This window comes from Grammomys surdaster, unplaced genomic scaffold, assembly GCF_004785775.1.
Source record: "Grammomys surdaster isolate TR1022 unplaced genomic scaffold, NIH_TR_1.0 64, whole genome shotgun sequence".
NCBI classification, from domain to species: domain Eukaryota; kingdom Metazoa; phylum Chordata; class Mammalia; order Rodentia; family Muridae; genus Grammomys; species Grammomys surdaster.
The window spans coordinates 5,040,914-5,056,696 of NW_021604566.1; the positions used below are offsets into that span (position 1 = coordinate 5,040,914).

The 15,783-nt window shown below is 38.8% G+C and overlaps 1 protein-coding gene across 4 annotated transcripts in view; it reads left to right on the forward strand.

Moving 5' to 3' along the window:
- Positions 1-15,783, forward strand: part of Nsmaf (neutral sphingomyelinase activation associated factor) — a 53,575-nt gene that overhangs the window by 35,945 nt on the left and 1,847 nt on the right. For 2 of the 4 annotated variants that reach the window (XM_028769168.1, XM_028769178.1), the window contains exons 22-29: positions 634-742; positions 2,130-2,188; positions 5,336-5,403; positions 6,105-6,172; positions 6,581-6,704; positions 8,359-8,442; positions 15,138-15,288; positions 15,635-15,737. In XM_028769168.1, the coding sequence (XP_028625001.1) occupies positions 634-742; positions 2,130-2,188; positions 5,336-5,403; positions 6,105-6,172; positions 6,581-6,704; positions 8,359-8,442; positions 15,138-15,288; positions 15,635-15,737 (766 nt within the window). The remainder of the gene's footprint in view (positions 1-633; positions 743-2,129; positions 2,189-5,335; positions 5,404-6,104; positions 6,173-6,580; positions 6,705-8,358; positions 8,443-15,137; positions 15,289-15,634; positions 15,738-15,783) is intronic. The other 2 variants (XM_028769197.1, XM_028769188.1) reach the window with 1 other exon arrangement.

Below are 15,783 nucleotides of genomic sequence, written 5' to 3' on the forward strand. Positions count from 1 at the left end.
ACATGTAGACATACAGGGAAGTACACATGTAGACATACAGGGAAGTATACATGTAGACATACAGGGAAGTTCACATGTAGACATACAGGGAAGTACACGTGTAGACATACAGGGAAGTACACGTGAAGACATGCAGGGTAAAGTCAGGTTATTGCCCTCCTCAGTCACAACCACCATTGTGTGCCCACCTTAGACAGGTGAATACTCCAGCTTCTCTTCATGCAGAAGTGAGAGCTTTACTTCTTCCCTTGAGGAACAAGAACCCTTATTTGAGTTCTTGTTTTCTTTCTCATCTTCAAAACCAAAATAAAGCATCAGTGTTCCTAAGCAACTGTTGGGTTTTCCAAAGAAAGGGGCTGAAAAGGAAATGGCCACTCAGATTTTTATTTCCTGTGATGCCTAAGCAACTGGTCAAGTCTGGACTTTGCAAACACTGGGAAGCCTGGAGCTTTCAATGCAATGATCTATGTATAATTTTTTTTTCTTGGCTAATATTGGGCTGTATGATAAGTCCCTTTGAAAGCATATTTTGCTGGGTTTTCTTGGTTCCTTAACATCAACAGAATATCCTGTGGATCTGAAAGAGTTGCCTTTCTGTAGTTTACTGACTCACTTAGCGCTTGTTTCATGTAGTTTCTCCAGGGGAGGAGTCATTTGAAGACCTGACTGAGGAAAGCAAAACTCTGGCCTGGAACAATATCACCAAGTTGCAGCTACACGAGCAGTACAAGGTCCACAAAGAGTAAGAGTACCTCGTATGGCTTCTAATCGAGCAGTTCTCAACCTGTGGGTCACAACCCCTTTGGGGGTCACATTGGATATTTACATTACAGTTTATAACTATACCAAACGTACAGTTATGAAATTGCTATAAAATAATAAAAATAATGTTATAGTGGGGGGGTTACCACAACTTGATGAACTGTATTAAAGGGTCACAGCATTAGGAAAGTTGAGAACCCCTAGTCTTATATAAACCCTGGGGTTTGGCATGGGAGTAAACTATAAAAGACAAGTCACGTGGGAAAGTGTCCATCCAATTTCCTTCTGTGGTTTCTAGCCTGCAAAATGTGTGCAGGGATTTGTGATGTGAAGTCCATGTAGCAAAGGAAAATGAGTTTGGGCTACCATGCTCTCTCATACTATCGTTTCTGTCATATGTTGTTCTAGGATGAGATTGGGCTGCAGACAGCCTGTAGTTTTGTACCTCTAAGCTGTACATACCACCCCTAAAATCTTAAAACGTAGGAAATTACGAAACAAGAATGTTTGTCATCAAGCTTTGAATTTACTGAAAGTGTAGGAAGAAGTACCTCTTTAATAATAATAATAATAATAAAATAATAATAAAATAATAATAGTAATAATAATGGTAAGGCCGTGCAAGTGTCAGGGCTGGAATTTAGGTCCCTAGAAGCCAGGAAGGTAGGGTAACCATCTGTAATCTCAGAACTCTAGAAACAGAGATAGAGGGTCCCTGGGCAAGCTGGCTAGCTGGAGATTCAAGGAGAGACTGACTCTGCTTCAATAAAGTAAGTGAAGAGCCATCAAGGGAAACATCTGGCATCAGCTGTGGGACTCTACATGCACACCCCCACACAGACACATGCTAGCTTTTCTTCCCTTAATCCCCTTCCAAAGGCATCTAGGAAGGGACATTACAGTCCAAGATAATACAGTGAAGGTGTGAATAAACCTCTAATTCTTATACAAGTAACAGTTAATGATTGACCTTGGATGTTCGTTAAGGGGGCTACAAGACCCACATATGTACACCAGTGGCAGACACTAGGGACAGTGTATTCTGAATGAAATGAAGCCAGCGATGGGAAAGAGTAAGTGCCATCACCTTGGGGATGGTCAGGTAAGGCAGGATTGTAGGAGAAGCAGTTTGCACTTGCCAGAAACATGTTCAGCATTGTCTGCTGCAGCTTGGAGAGCAAAGAGGGGAAATGTTTTCTAGTAGCAGGGTATTGTCTGAGCAAAGGTGGGCATTGCGAAGGAAGAGCTTGTGGAGGCAGAGACAAGCAGAGAACAGTTCAAGTGAAGAAGCCACTCAGACAAAATGAAGTGGAGCAGGTGTCCTCGCACTTAGCTAACAGTGATCTATAAACTTTGGTTTTCAACAGGGCGGTTACAGGGATAGCAGTGTCTTGCAATGGGTCTTCAGTCTTTACCACCTCACAAGGTATGTCTTCCTGCCTGAAAAGCTGTTCAGCTGCAAGCAGAGTCTGAGCTAAGCTTTACTGGCGTGTGCTGCCTCCACAGAAAATAGACTTTAGAAAACATTGGTTGTAGTTTGTCAAAAAACGAAAAGCTTCCTGAAGCTGCCATGGTTTCCTGGGTGAAGTCACAAGGCAGGAACTGTCTCTTGGCCATGGCCTTGCTTACTCCAGGCTATCTTACTTCAAGGGGTCACATGTGTGTTGTGTGGCCTACAGAGCTCAGAATGGTGTGGAGTAGTAGCCAGAGCTGAGGCAGTCCTGGGCTGTTGTGGTGAAGCATGTTAGCTTGTGGAGTGGAGATTTGCTGCTAGGTTTACCTTGACATATAGCTCTTTTTTTTTTTTTTTGCAGGATATAGCATGGCATTGAATTCATATATTGATAATTTACCCGTGCCTTATTGATAAGACTTAAAACTATATCTTAATGATACATTGGACTTTGGCTATCCTGATCTATAAAAACATTAGCAATATTCATTTCTTACAGCATGTGTATTTTCCTGGAGATGTGTGTAGCATTGTTAATTGAAGTATGTCCCAGTGAAAGGGGAATAGAATTGCTCAGCTTTAGCATCAAAACAGCCAGTTCTGACTGAGCTAGTGATTCTTTTCCACAAAGCTCCTCTTCTCAGTCCTGGATTCCCACAGGAAACTGTAGTCTCCATGCATGGAGGTTAGAAATGATACTGTACAGCTAACCACATCCAGGTAGATGAGTCACTGCTACCACATTTTGTTACTGTGGCTTGTTATCTGTGGCATTTCATACTTTTCACATTACATCTTGGATTCCATAAAATAGAACTTTGTCCAGTGTGTACAGAATGAATGTGTAGGATGCCACACTGAACAATCAGGGTGCCTACAATGCTGCTCTGGAAGGAGGAAGACATCCGCCTCCATTTTGAAGATTTCCAGCTGCTGTGTTGACCATTAATCAGCCAGCAGACACTTGTGTCCTTTAACAAAGACACTAGTGAAGTGGTTCTCAACCTTTGGGTTGCAACCCCTTTGGGGGTCAGATGATCTTTCCACGGGATATCCTGAATATCAGATGTTTACATTACAAGTCATAAGAGTAGCAAAATTACAGTTAAGAAGTAGCAATGAAAATGATTTATGGACGTGGCTTTCAGCAACATGAGGAATTGTACTAAAGGCTCACAGCGCTAGGAAGGTTGAGAACTAGCGGTTAGCAGGGTTTCTCTGACATGGTCTGTCAAATCTTTCACATTTTTGTACTTACGTGACCTTGTAAACCATGAACTTTACGTTTATGACCATCACACTTCAGATCTCCCCCAGCTTAGTAAGCGTTGTACCACTGCTTTGTGAACTTGCTAGGTTAAAAGGCCAGATTTTCATTAAAGTCAAAATTGTATTTTTGTTTCAATTTCTGAAGTTTGGATTTTCAGGATTTATATCACTGGCTTAGTGATATTTGCCTCGAGGTTAAGATTTCTTCCCCAGATACACAGTGTGCTTAGGTTTTGTGAACATCCTTGGGACACACCACCTGTGAGATTAGCGTTTATGCTGTCTTTAACCTGGCAACTTCTAAGAAGCAGGAGAGCATAGTTGGTTTCACGAAAAGTGTCGTGGCTGCTTTTTGGTTCTGTAAAATGGTCAAATTGTCTTCAGTAGACTTTGTGGTTAGCACTCAGACCTGCCCAAAAGAATCAAAAGCAATTGGGAGAATGTCCCAAGATTAATACCACCCCTCAAGAAAAGGTCACGTGCTGTTGTGTTTTGTCTTCTGTGTTTGTTTTCAAGTTAATGGTAAGGAAAGTCTCCCTGAGGCTCCAGGTTTATACATTGTCCCATCAATTCAGTTGCAAAGATTAGGTTGAAATGTGAAGTTTTATTGTAGAGAAGAAATTTCTTTAAATTTCATTCTGACAGTGTACCATGTTGAATAGACAGGAAGTAGGTTATGCATCATGGAATATCTGTAGCAACATTAAAGTAAGTTGTGAGTCTAGGGTTTGTTTGCAGTACTGAAGGTTGTTTCTGAGGCTTTTGCCCCATGGTAGGCGACTGCTCTGTCACTGAGCCTCTCTTCTGGATTCATAAGAGTTTGTATTGGTAAATTTGCACAGTATCTTAGTCAAGGACATTAAACATTTGAGCATCTTAATTCCTGCATTATTATTCTTTTATGAGTTAGTAATTCTCCCAGCCAATGTACTCACTTGATTGGCATCTGATCTGCCACAGGGACTAAGAGCATCTGAGAGGCACATTTAAGACTCTGTGTCTGCACCCTGCTCCCTTCCAGTTTAATCTTCAATCCTGCTTTTCTTTTCAACTCAAACGCTACTCTGTCTGTAGCTTTATAAAACAGGAGTGTGTTAGGCTAAGCTCAGGATTTTCACTGCCTGCCTTAAGCACTATTCCTTATACAACAAAACATTTTTCTTCCTCAGTAGAAAGGAAAAATGAATAAAAGTACTTCTCATCTGTAAGTAGTTCAGAACAAGAATGTCACTCTATAATTAGGCCATTCATTTTTAAAAATTACTTCTATTGCCAAAATCTTTGTTTTCTTAAAATAAAAATCGGGCCTGCAGAGATTGCTCAGTGGTTTAAAATATTAGCTACTCTTTAGAGAACATGGGTTTGGTTCCCAGCACACACATGCTAGTTCATAACCATCTAGAACTCCAGTTCTAAGGAATCCAACAACCTTTTGGCCTTCACAGGCAGCAGACACACATGACACATGTCGTATTCACATACATGCGTGTAAAAACAAAACAAAGAAACAAACACACACCTGTAAATCTTCCTTAAACTTAGGTTTAAGTTTAAATTAAGGTTTCTGCCTCCCTCTTTGCACTCACTTATGTGTGGGGCTTCACTGTATATGAAGTAGGAGTTTGGAAATGCCGTGGTATATCTTGTCTGTGCTGAGACTGTGGGGTTTCAGCTGATCATGAAGCTATAGCTCAGAGGATCTTAGTGCTGGCAAGGTCTCAGACTGTTCTGTCTATACATACTTAGTTGTCTGTGAAAAGACGCTGATGCTGCCCTCCAGCAGTAAGTAAGCAGGGGCAGCTATCGTTTGGCATCTTAGGAAGTCTTTTGTATTTATGTTCTAACTCTTAGATTCCACTTTGAAGATGTTTTCTAAGGAATCCAAAATGCTACAAAGAAGTATATCATTTTCAAATATGGTAAGTTCATTTATCAGCGTTATGGTAGAAGTCCATTGAGGATTTGAGCATTTGCCTAGCATGAGCAAGGCCTTGCCTGCATCCTGGATGCGGAAGGAGGGATGGCATAAGGGAGGGAGGGGAGGGAGGGCTAGTTTCTACTTGCTTCTTTTTTTTAATACTAGTGTCATTTCATTTTAACCAAAAATCTTGAATACCCAGTAGAATTCTCCTTAATAAGTCTATCCTTTCTTTTAGCTATCAGAAAAGAAGTAGTTCTGTACTACTTAAATAATTTAGGCACTTCTGATTGCTCAGTGCTATAAAACAAGTTATTAAAGAATGTGCCTGATTTTTAATATCAATCCTCCAGGAGATTTTGAAATTTCATTAAGAACCTTGTATAATTTGCATAGCCACATGTTTGCCAAACAGAGAGGGGCATTTATTTCATTCTTAAGAATTACCCTCCCGCCATGATCTATTCCAGATTAGCAACATTCCTCCAGCCCTGTGCGAGCAAAGAGGCATCAAGATGGATCAGTGTATTCTGGCAAATTGAGCATTTGGGAGAAAGCACTACATGGAGACTTAGCCAGCTCTGAGCCCTGGGTAGTTAGGAGGAAAGTCACTCTAGGAAGACTCTCACATCAATCTTAGCATACCAGTGATGGATCTACTAATTACTGCAAATGTTTGATATCAAACCTTTTCTATTTCAGGCTTTATCATCTTGTTTACTTTTGCCAGGAGACACCACTGTCATAAGCTCTTCTTGGGATAACAACGTGTATGTATCCGTGCCTGCTTCTTTGTAATAAATCTGCATACTTAGTGGCTGTCTCACATGTAGATATGAGGGATAAAGGGCCTTCCACTAGAAAATACACACTAGGGATGAGGACAGTATTACTGGATTCAGATGCCATTATGTTAGTGTAAGTATTTCTCCAGTTAGAATCTATTTTTCTAGCTTTTAAACTCAGGTGAAATGTAGCTAAGACAGTTGGGAAATAATCTAATTTCAAATTAAAACATTGAATATTTTTCACTTAATAATACAAGAGCAATAAATTTGTAATTGCAGCAAGCCTCAGTAGTTTAGAATTTAAGAAACAGTATTTGTTTCTTAAATGCATGTTTAAGAATCTTAAAGTTAAGCTTGGATATTATTTTAATAGTTGTTGTTATCTTTTAGCTATTTTTATTCCATAGCATTTGGAAGACGCCAGGACACTCTGATGGGACATGATGATGCTGTCAGTAAGATCCGTTGGCATAATGACAGGCTGTATTCTGCCTCGTGGGACTCTACTGTGAAGGTTTACATACACTTTTTAACTGAAAATGTTTGACCATAAAATATTGTGAGCCATTCAACTTCCTATCAATATTCAATCATTTCACGTTTTCAGAAAGTGTGTAAATGATATATAAAGATATATTATTGCCTTTTCTTAAATAACTTTTTAAAAATTTTTGATAGTTTTATACACGCAGATAATGTATTTTGATCATATCCAACAGAAATCTCCTCTTCTTTTTACCCTGGACTTTGTTAGTACTTCCCCCTCCCAACTTCAAATCCTCCTTTTCTTTTAAACCCAGACTCCAATTAGTGTTGCCTGCATGGAAAATGGATGTAGGCCATCCACAAGAGCTTGAGTAACCCATCAGATGCCACACCCTTGAAGGAAAATGGCATCTCAACCCAACAAGTTGCCAGTAGTTTCATAGCTAGGATTAGAGCCTCACGGGGCCCCTCCTATTCATAATAGAATCTTGTGGAAGTCTCATGCAGGCAGCCACAGCTGCTGTGAGTTCATGGGAGACAATATTTCATGACACTCCTGCCCATCCTGAAGACTGTTAGGACCTTCTTTGTACTTCAGGAAGCAGCTTCTTTGAACAAGGTTAAGGGCAGCACCTATCTATGGGTCTAAACGTATATATTTAGACAGCAGATTGACAACTAAGCTCTTTAGCAAATCAGCAGTAATAGGCTTTCACCTAAGGCCTTGGACTTCCCCAGCTTTGGGCTTTTGACCAGATTAATAGGACAAGACATTAATTCCTCCTTCTGGAGTAGGCTTCAGATCCAGTTGGAAAGTCATTGTTGTACAAAGTAGATGTACTTTGACTGGCAGATCAGTCTAATAGCACACAGGGTCCACTGTTGTATGAATCTATTCACCTCCAGTGACTAACAGTGAAAGCTAGCTAGCAGGGAAGAAATTTCTAGGTCATTTCCAATTTGATTTCTTATATCCTTCAATACAAATGTGTTGTCTCTTCAATAATAGGGTTTCACTATGCATTTCTGCAGTGTGTTTACCTTGGTGTTGACAGACCTATTGTTCAGAAACAGAATCAGGGTTCTTCTTGCTTGATGACTGGAACTACTAGTTGATCAGTTAATTTAACAGTTCAAGTTAAGTTGAGGAATCACTGAAAGATCAGTGTGTTTAGGTGTGAGGCAGGCATCCATGTCCACATTCACTGTTTCTGGGCTGAGGATACCACAGACCTTCTCTTGAGACTCATACAAGCTGCTCCAATGCTCCTCACCTTAGGTTTCCAGTTTGATTCTGTGTACAAGATGAAAGAAAAAAAAAATGTGTTCTTTGCAGAGCTTGCCAGAATTTTTTCTCCAACCTTATAGATATGTTTCCTGTATATAATGTTAGTAACTTGGAGGCTCAGGGTACTTACTCCTTGAAACATTATTAGACACAACCAGACTTCTGCATTCACATTCTCTTGATTGACACAGTGCTTCAACTGTACAGAGCAGCACATTCAGGGGATGGATGTGGACACAGGTAGGTGTGTACTAGTGGGAAAGAGGTCCCTGGGGAGAAACTGAACCTGTCCCAGCATCCATTGACAGGCAGGCTGGATGGGAGGTTTTTTTCAAATGTGTTGAGAATTTTGTATTAAGGTTTAAAACGACCTTCGCAATGTGTTCTGTCCTAGGTGTGGTCCGGTATTCCTGCAGAAATGCCAGGGACAAAAAGACACCAGTTTGACTTACTGGCTGAGCTTGAACACGATGTCAGCGTGAGTCCAACAGCAGAGCTCTAGGTCTGGGGGGGCGGGTGGGGAGTACTTGGATGTGTGTACGGGGGGTTTTCCCCTCATTTTCTTTTGCATATTAGGGATTGTAGGCAAGCTCTCTGGATGACCCTGTTAGGTATTTGAGTCTGCCTTTCTTTCCCTCTCTAATTTGTTCCTTTGTAGATTTCCCTGAGAATTAGCTTCTGTTTCCAATTTATTTTCAAAATGTCAGTTCTAAGGTGCGACTCGGTATCTTCATGCTTTCTGACCTAGAAGGTGAAGGGACCATCTGTTCAGGAGATACCTATCCCAAAGCTGAGAACAGTGACAAGCTGTCTGGGATGGCCAACAATGCACAGCCTAGTAGCAAAGCCAAAGTACAGTTTGTTCCTGTTTGTTTTATTTTTATTTGGTTTGGTTTTTTGAGTCATTCTACTGTGTCCTAGGCTGTAGTGTACAGTACTGCTTTTGTTCAGCAGCTGTGAATTGATGCTAAGTTTTCAGTCTTCAGATTATGAGATTAAAGATACTCAGTATTCAATTCAAGATGGTATTCAAATGGAGAGATCTTTCATTCCAAAAAGCCTTCAAACTATCATGGATCAGCCCTGCTTCAAGCAGTTTGGCACCACCGTATGATTTATTATTCAGTTAACTTTTTAAAATGTTTTTAATTGAAACAGAATCACATCGTTTTCTACCCTCCCTTTCCTCCCTTTAATCCCTCTCACCTAAACTCCCTTAAGTCCCTACCAAGCCCGCCTTTCAAGTTGATAGTCTCTTTTAAAAAATTGTTACATACACATATTTATATGGTTCCTTTCCACTTCTCCGTTTCTGTGTTATATACTCACATCTGAAGATTTCGAGCTAGGAACTACAGATGAAAAAGAACATGTGGCATCTATCTTTCTGGGTCTTGGTTTCCTCACTCAATATAATCTTTTCTAGGTCCATTGATTTACCTGCAAATTTCATTTTTCTTTACAGCTGAATAGTATTCTATTATATAAGTACCACATAAGTACCATGTTTTCATTATCCAATTATCTGTTGAAGAACATTTAGGTTGTTTACATTTCCTAGCTTTTGTGAATAGGGCAGTAATGGACATGGCTAAGCATATATCTGTGGATATATGCGAGAGGCCTTTGGGCATATATATATTAAAAAGCTTGGTCATTTAGTAGATTAATTTTCAGTTTCTTGAGGATTCACCACACTGATTTTCAGAGTGGCTGCACCAGTCTGCATTCCCACCAACAGTGATGCAGGTTCCTTTGTCAGTTGCTTGGTTGTCTCAGACATTCAGATTGTGGTGAGGTGAAATCTCAGAGTTGTTTTAAATTTTCATTTCCCTAATTGCTAAGGATGACGTACACTTTTTGAAGTTTTTTTAGCCATTTTTATTTATTCTTTCTCGTTTAGATCCTTAGTCCATTGTTCAATCAAGTCATTTGTTTCCTTGACTCTGTTTTTTAAGTTCCTTTTATATTCTAAATATTAATCCAAATATTAATCTGAATATTAATTTACCCAGTTGACTGTTTCCTTAGCTGTATGGAAGCTTTTTAATTTTATGTAGTCTTGCTTTTCAAATGCTGGTCTTAATCTCTTGGCTAATGGAGTCATGTTCAGAAAGTTCTAGCACCTGTATCTTCTAGGGTACTTGCCTATGTTTTCTAGAAGCTTAGCATTTCAGATTTAAAATTGAGGTCTTTGATCCAGTTGGATCTAATTTTTGTGCAACAGGATAGATACAGGTGTAATTTCATGAGTAGACATCTAGTTTTGCCAGCACTTATAGAAGATGCTGTCTTTCTGCAGGGTATGTTTCTTGTGTTTTGTCAAATAATCAGAAGACAGTAGTTATGAATACTAATATTCATATTTGTGACTCTTTGATTCCTTTGATCTACATGTCTATTTTTGTGCCAGTACCAAGTTTTATTACAAGTCTAGAATAACAGTCTCTTCAGAATTGTTTTGGCTATCTGGGGTCTTTTCTAGTTCCTCTTGGATCTGAGGTTTTTTTGTTTTGTTTTTTGTTTTTCTTTTGTTTTTCTGTGAAGGATGTTGTGGATATTTTGATTGGGATTAAATTGATTATATAAATTACTTTGGTGAGATGGTCATTTTCATAACACTGATCATGAATGTGGGGTATCTTCCCATTTTTCAAATGTTTTTTCTCAAATTTTCTTCAGAGATTTAAAGGTTTCATTGTAGAGGTCTTTTACCTCCTTGGTTGGGTTTACTCAAAGATATCTTACTGTGTTTGATGCTACTCTAGAGGGAAGTCCTAGTGTTTGCTGATGTATAGAAAGGCTACTGATTTTTTTAAGTTGATTGTGCACCCTGCCACTTTGCTGAAATTGTTTTCTCTGAGTTTTATGGTAGAAATTTTGAGATCTCCTATGTGCAGTATCAAACCATCTGCAAACAGGTGTAATTTAACAACTTCTCCTGTTTGTACCCTTTACATTTTCTCTTCTTACCTCATCTTCAGCTAGTGCTTCTAGCACTATACTGAAAAGGACTGGGGTAGCAGACAGCCCTATCTTGTTCCTGATTAGAAGATTGCTTTAAATTTTTCTCCATATAGGATAATGTTGGCTGTAAACTAGGCATATAGAGTGTTTGTTATGTTGAGGTATATTCTCTCCAGCCCTACTATGCTAGGACTTTTATCCTGAAAGCATGTTGCATTTTGACAAAGGATGTTTCTGTGGCTGTTACAGTTAATATTTAATAAATGAGGCTGTGCAGGCTGGCCATCTAAGCAGTGGCAGCTCTGCCTAGCTCAGGCCACCATGCTTCGCAGCCTGAAGCCAAGCACTCCACAGCTGGAAGCAGCAGGCCACGGGTGCACCACAGCTAGAAACAGCCAGCCAGAAACCAGCCCTGGCACCCATGAGACACCAGTGTGGGAGATGGCTCTGCCTATCTACCACACTGTCTCCACAAGGCTAGGCTGAATCCAGACCATCCTGCCATCCACGCGGTTCCTGGTAGAAATGAGACTCAAATGTTTAAAGATTATCCAATAGCTTTCTGTATTTGGTAATGCTCAAATAACAAGATGCCCACACAATTAGAAGTGTTAACCAATCAACTAACCTAAATATAAGTTGTTACCCAGGACTGCTCTCAATTCATGCGTGGCTCTCTATGGCTCCTACATCTCTCCCAAGCTGCTCCTCTTCCTTCTCCTCTTCCTCTCCTCACTCCACCTGCCTCTCATACAGCCCAATTGCTGAGCTTTATACAAATGTAGTGGGATGGTATCCCACTACATGTGGCCATTGAAATGTTGTTGTTTTTTTGTCTTTAAGTCCATTTATATGACTTACTATGTTTATTTACTTAAGTGTGTTGAACTAACTGCATTTTCAGGACAACATCAACTTGATATCTTGGATATATGCTTGTATTCAGTTTACCAGTATGCTCTTGAGGATGTTTTATTTTATGTTCAAAAGGGTTATTGGTGTGTAGTTTTGTTTTTTATTGTGTTTTTACCTGGTTTGGGTCGTAGAGTAATATTGGTTTCACAGAAAAGAGTTTGAGAGTGATCCTTTATTTTTTGAAGAATTTAAAAGTATTGGTTGTAGTTCTTTGAAAATCTGGTAGTTGTGCTGTGAGTCCATCGAGCTTGGACATTTTTAGTCAGAATGATGGCTTTCATTACTGTTTCAGCTTACCCCTGTTTATGTGTTTGGGTTGTTGATCTCCTCTTAGCTTAACTTTGATAGTTTACAGGAGTCAAGAAATTCATTTGTTTCTTTTAGATTTTCCAACTTAATGGACTACGGGTTTTTAAATTATTGCCTTATCATGTTCTATATTTTGATTATCTGTTGTAATTTTTCCTTCATAGTCTTGATTCTGTTAATATGGGTCATCTTTTTTTGTTAACTGGATGAAGGGCCTGGCAAAGAACTAGCTCTAAGGTTCATTGATTCTTTGTATTGTTTTGTTTGTATGTCATTAGTTTGTTTTGATTTTTATCATTTCTTACAAGCCACTTGGTTTGTTCTTGTTTTTCTAAATTCTTGAATTGCATCATTAAGTTATCTATGATTTCTGATTTTTGTTTGTTTGTTTTTGCTTTTCAAGACAGTTTTTCTGTGTAGGCTTGGTTGTCCTAGAACTTACTCTGTAGACCAGACTCACAGAGATCTACCTTCCTTTGTCTCCAGAGTGTGGGATTAAAGGCATGCACCAGCACTGCCCAGCTGCCTTCTGATTTTTAATGTAGACACTGAAATATACAGTTCTGCTTTCAGTGTGCCCCATGGGCTGTGCCTTCATCCTCACTTGTTCTCAAGAATACTTCCTTTTATTTCTTCTTTGACCCATACGTCATTGAATACTGTGTTGTTAAATCTCCATGGGTTTATTCACTTAGAGTTTTGTTTGCTGTTGATTTTATGTTTTATTACACAATGGTTGCATAGGATACATTGGACTAGTTAAATATTTGCTTTATGTGCCAGCATGTTGTCTGTTTTAGAGAAGCTCCTTTGTGCTGCTGAGATAATGTATATTAATTGGTATTTTGGTAGAATATTCTATAGCTATGTTATGATCGTGTGAAGTCAGATAACATCCTAAAGTTTCTGGGTTTTTTGTCTTACTTGTCCAGATGACTTATCTATGGAAGAAGGTGGGTTGCTAAAATTATCTACTATCATTGTAACTGTGTTAATCTGTTTTTAATTCTATTAGTATGTTTGGGTACACCAAAGTTTGGTGTATATATGTTTAGTATTGTCATATTTTTCTGACTAATTGATGCCTTGATTAGAATGAAGCACCCTTCATTGTCTCCTTGATTAGTCTAATCTACTTTTCTTATATTAGGATGGCAAACCTGTTTCCTTCTGTATCCCATCTACTTGGGATACTTTTTCCATTCCTTTCAGGTGGTACCTATCTTTAAAGCTGACGTTATTTGTAAATAACATATAATGGATTTTTTTAATCCACTAATATTTAGAGTTATTATTGAAATGAATGTGTAGACTGTAGTAGGTTTGATTTGTCTTTCTGGTTTGTGTTTAGTTGCTTGGTTTTTATTAAATTAGGCTTCATTTCTTTTCAATCTAGAGTGACTAAGCACAGCTAAGTGGATATGTTTTTTCCGCCAAGATGTTTAGACCATGCAAAGTTTTTCTTTCTCCTTCAACTAAGGTAGACACTTTTGCTGGATACAGTAAAAAGTGGGCAGTTGGGCTTTTCAAACGTGGACTGCATTGTTCCAAGTTCTTCAAGTTTTCAGAGTTTCCATTGCAGAATTAGAATTATTCTGATTTGTTCTCCTTTGCATGTGACTTGTTTTTTCTCTTGCAGTTTATTCTCTATGTTTAGTACATTTAATGTTTTGACTGATACACTGTGAGGTGTTTCTTTTTGGGTTCTGCCTAGTTGAGGTTCTGTGTGCTTTTTGTGCCCATACCTTCTTGTACGGGTCTTTTCTTAGATTGAGGAAGTTTCCTTACATGATCTGGTCTGTGCTTCATTTATACCTATAATTTGAAGATTTGGTCTTTTGATGGTGTTCTGTATTTCCTGTAAATTCCTTTCATGTATGTTTTTAAAAGTTTCATTTTCTTTGGTTATTTAATCAAGATCCTCGATCTTCAAGTCGATCCTCTTTGTCTTCTGCTTGGAAGATTTTTCTCTGAATTTTCTTGAGTTATAGAATTTTTCAGTCCATCTTGGCTTATATCTTTCTTCACCTTTTCCATCTCTTTATTAAATTCCGTTTTGAAGTCCCAAATTATTTTTATTGAAGTTTCTTGGATGTCTCTCAGGTGTTTGTTATGTTCATGGACTTATATGAAGTGTTTGTGTCTTCATTAAATTCTTAAATGAATTATTTGATAAAAATGTATGATTGTTCTTTTAAATTGTATTCTAAAGTTCATCTAGGGAGTTCTGAGTAGAGAACACTTCTCTAGGATTAGTGAGTGAGAAGACATGGTGCTGCCGTCTTTCATTGTTTATTTTTGTGAATCGACCTGGGCATGTGGACTTCTTTGGTTGTCTGGTGTGTTAGTCTGGCCTTCCTTAGATTGGGCCAATGCAGGAGATGCACCACCTGAGCTAGGTCAGGTAAAGGTGAATGAGCTATTTAATTGGACCAAGAAAAGAATTCTTCCAAACCACAGTTCTTGATGTAGGCCAGGAAAGGGATTCACAGATGAACTTATCAATGCAAGTCTACAATTAGGATGATGAATTTGCAGACAGCAGGTTGGAGGGAAGAACTTAACTTTATTTAAAAATTCTGTGTGTGTGTGTGTGTGTGTGTGTGTGTGTGTGTGTGCGCGCGCGCGCATGCGCACGTTCTCTTACAAGAGCAGTGCATGTTATTACCACTGAGCCATCTCTACACTCCCACAGACTTAATTTTTTTTTAGACTATTCTAGGCTATTTGAGAATAGCACCAAAACTCGCTGAATTACTTCATATACTTATATTTTTTCTAGCATCCTTAGAACTTTACTTCAGTTTAAAACAAATAGCCATTTGATAAAATGCTACTAAGATGTAATACAATCACATTAGCTGTGCCAGCACATTGCACAGTGGTTTAATTTTTATCATTGTGGGAGGATAGTTTAATGAGCCTGGGATACGCATAGTTAATGAGTAATCTGACTCAATTATTTATCACTATTTCTTTTAGGTCAATACTATCAATTTAAATGCTGTAAGCACATTGTTAGTTTCTGGCACCAAAGAAGGCATGGTGAATATTTGGGACCTCACTACGGCCACTTTATTACACCAGATCTCATGCCATTCAGGGACAGTATGTGATGCTGCTTTTAGCCCAGGTAGGTGTTATCCTTTCCAAGACGAATGACAGTTCATTTGAACTCTGAAAATTAATTTAATAGAACAACATTCCTTACTGATGATGAGAGGTTTTGCCTGGATACATATACTTTGGCACTGGTAATTTATAAATTGGATACTGCTTTTAATTCTTCACCTGGAGGAATCATCGTGGATGATGGAAATGAACTCATTATCAAAGGGTCAACTCATTATAGGATCTAAGAAACTGAAAGCAAAACAAACCATTTCAAGAATACAAGGAGCTCAAGGAAAATCAAACAGGGAGTAGATTCAGAACTAAAGCCACTTTCTGAAGCAGCTCCATGTGTGTCTTTATGGCAGATAGTCGTCACATCCTCAGCACAGGAGTAGATGGCTGTCTAAATGTGATTGATGTGCAGACAGGCATGCTCATCTCCTCCATGGCCTCAGAGGAACCACAGAGGTACAGTTGCCAAGTGGCAGCGATAAGATTTACAATATATATGTGA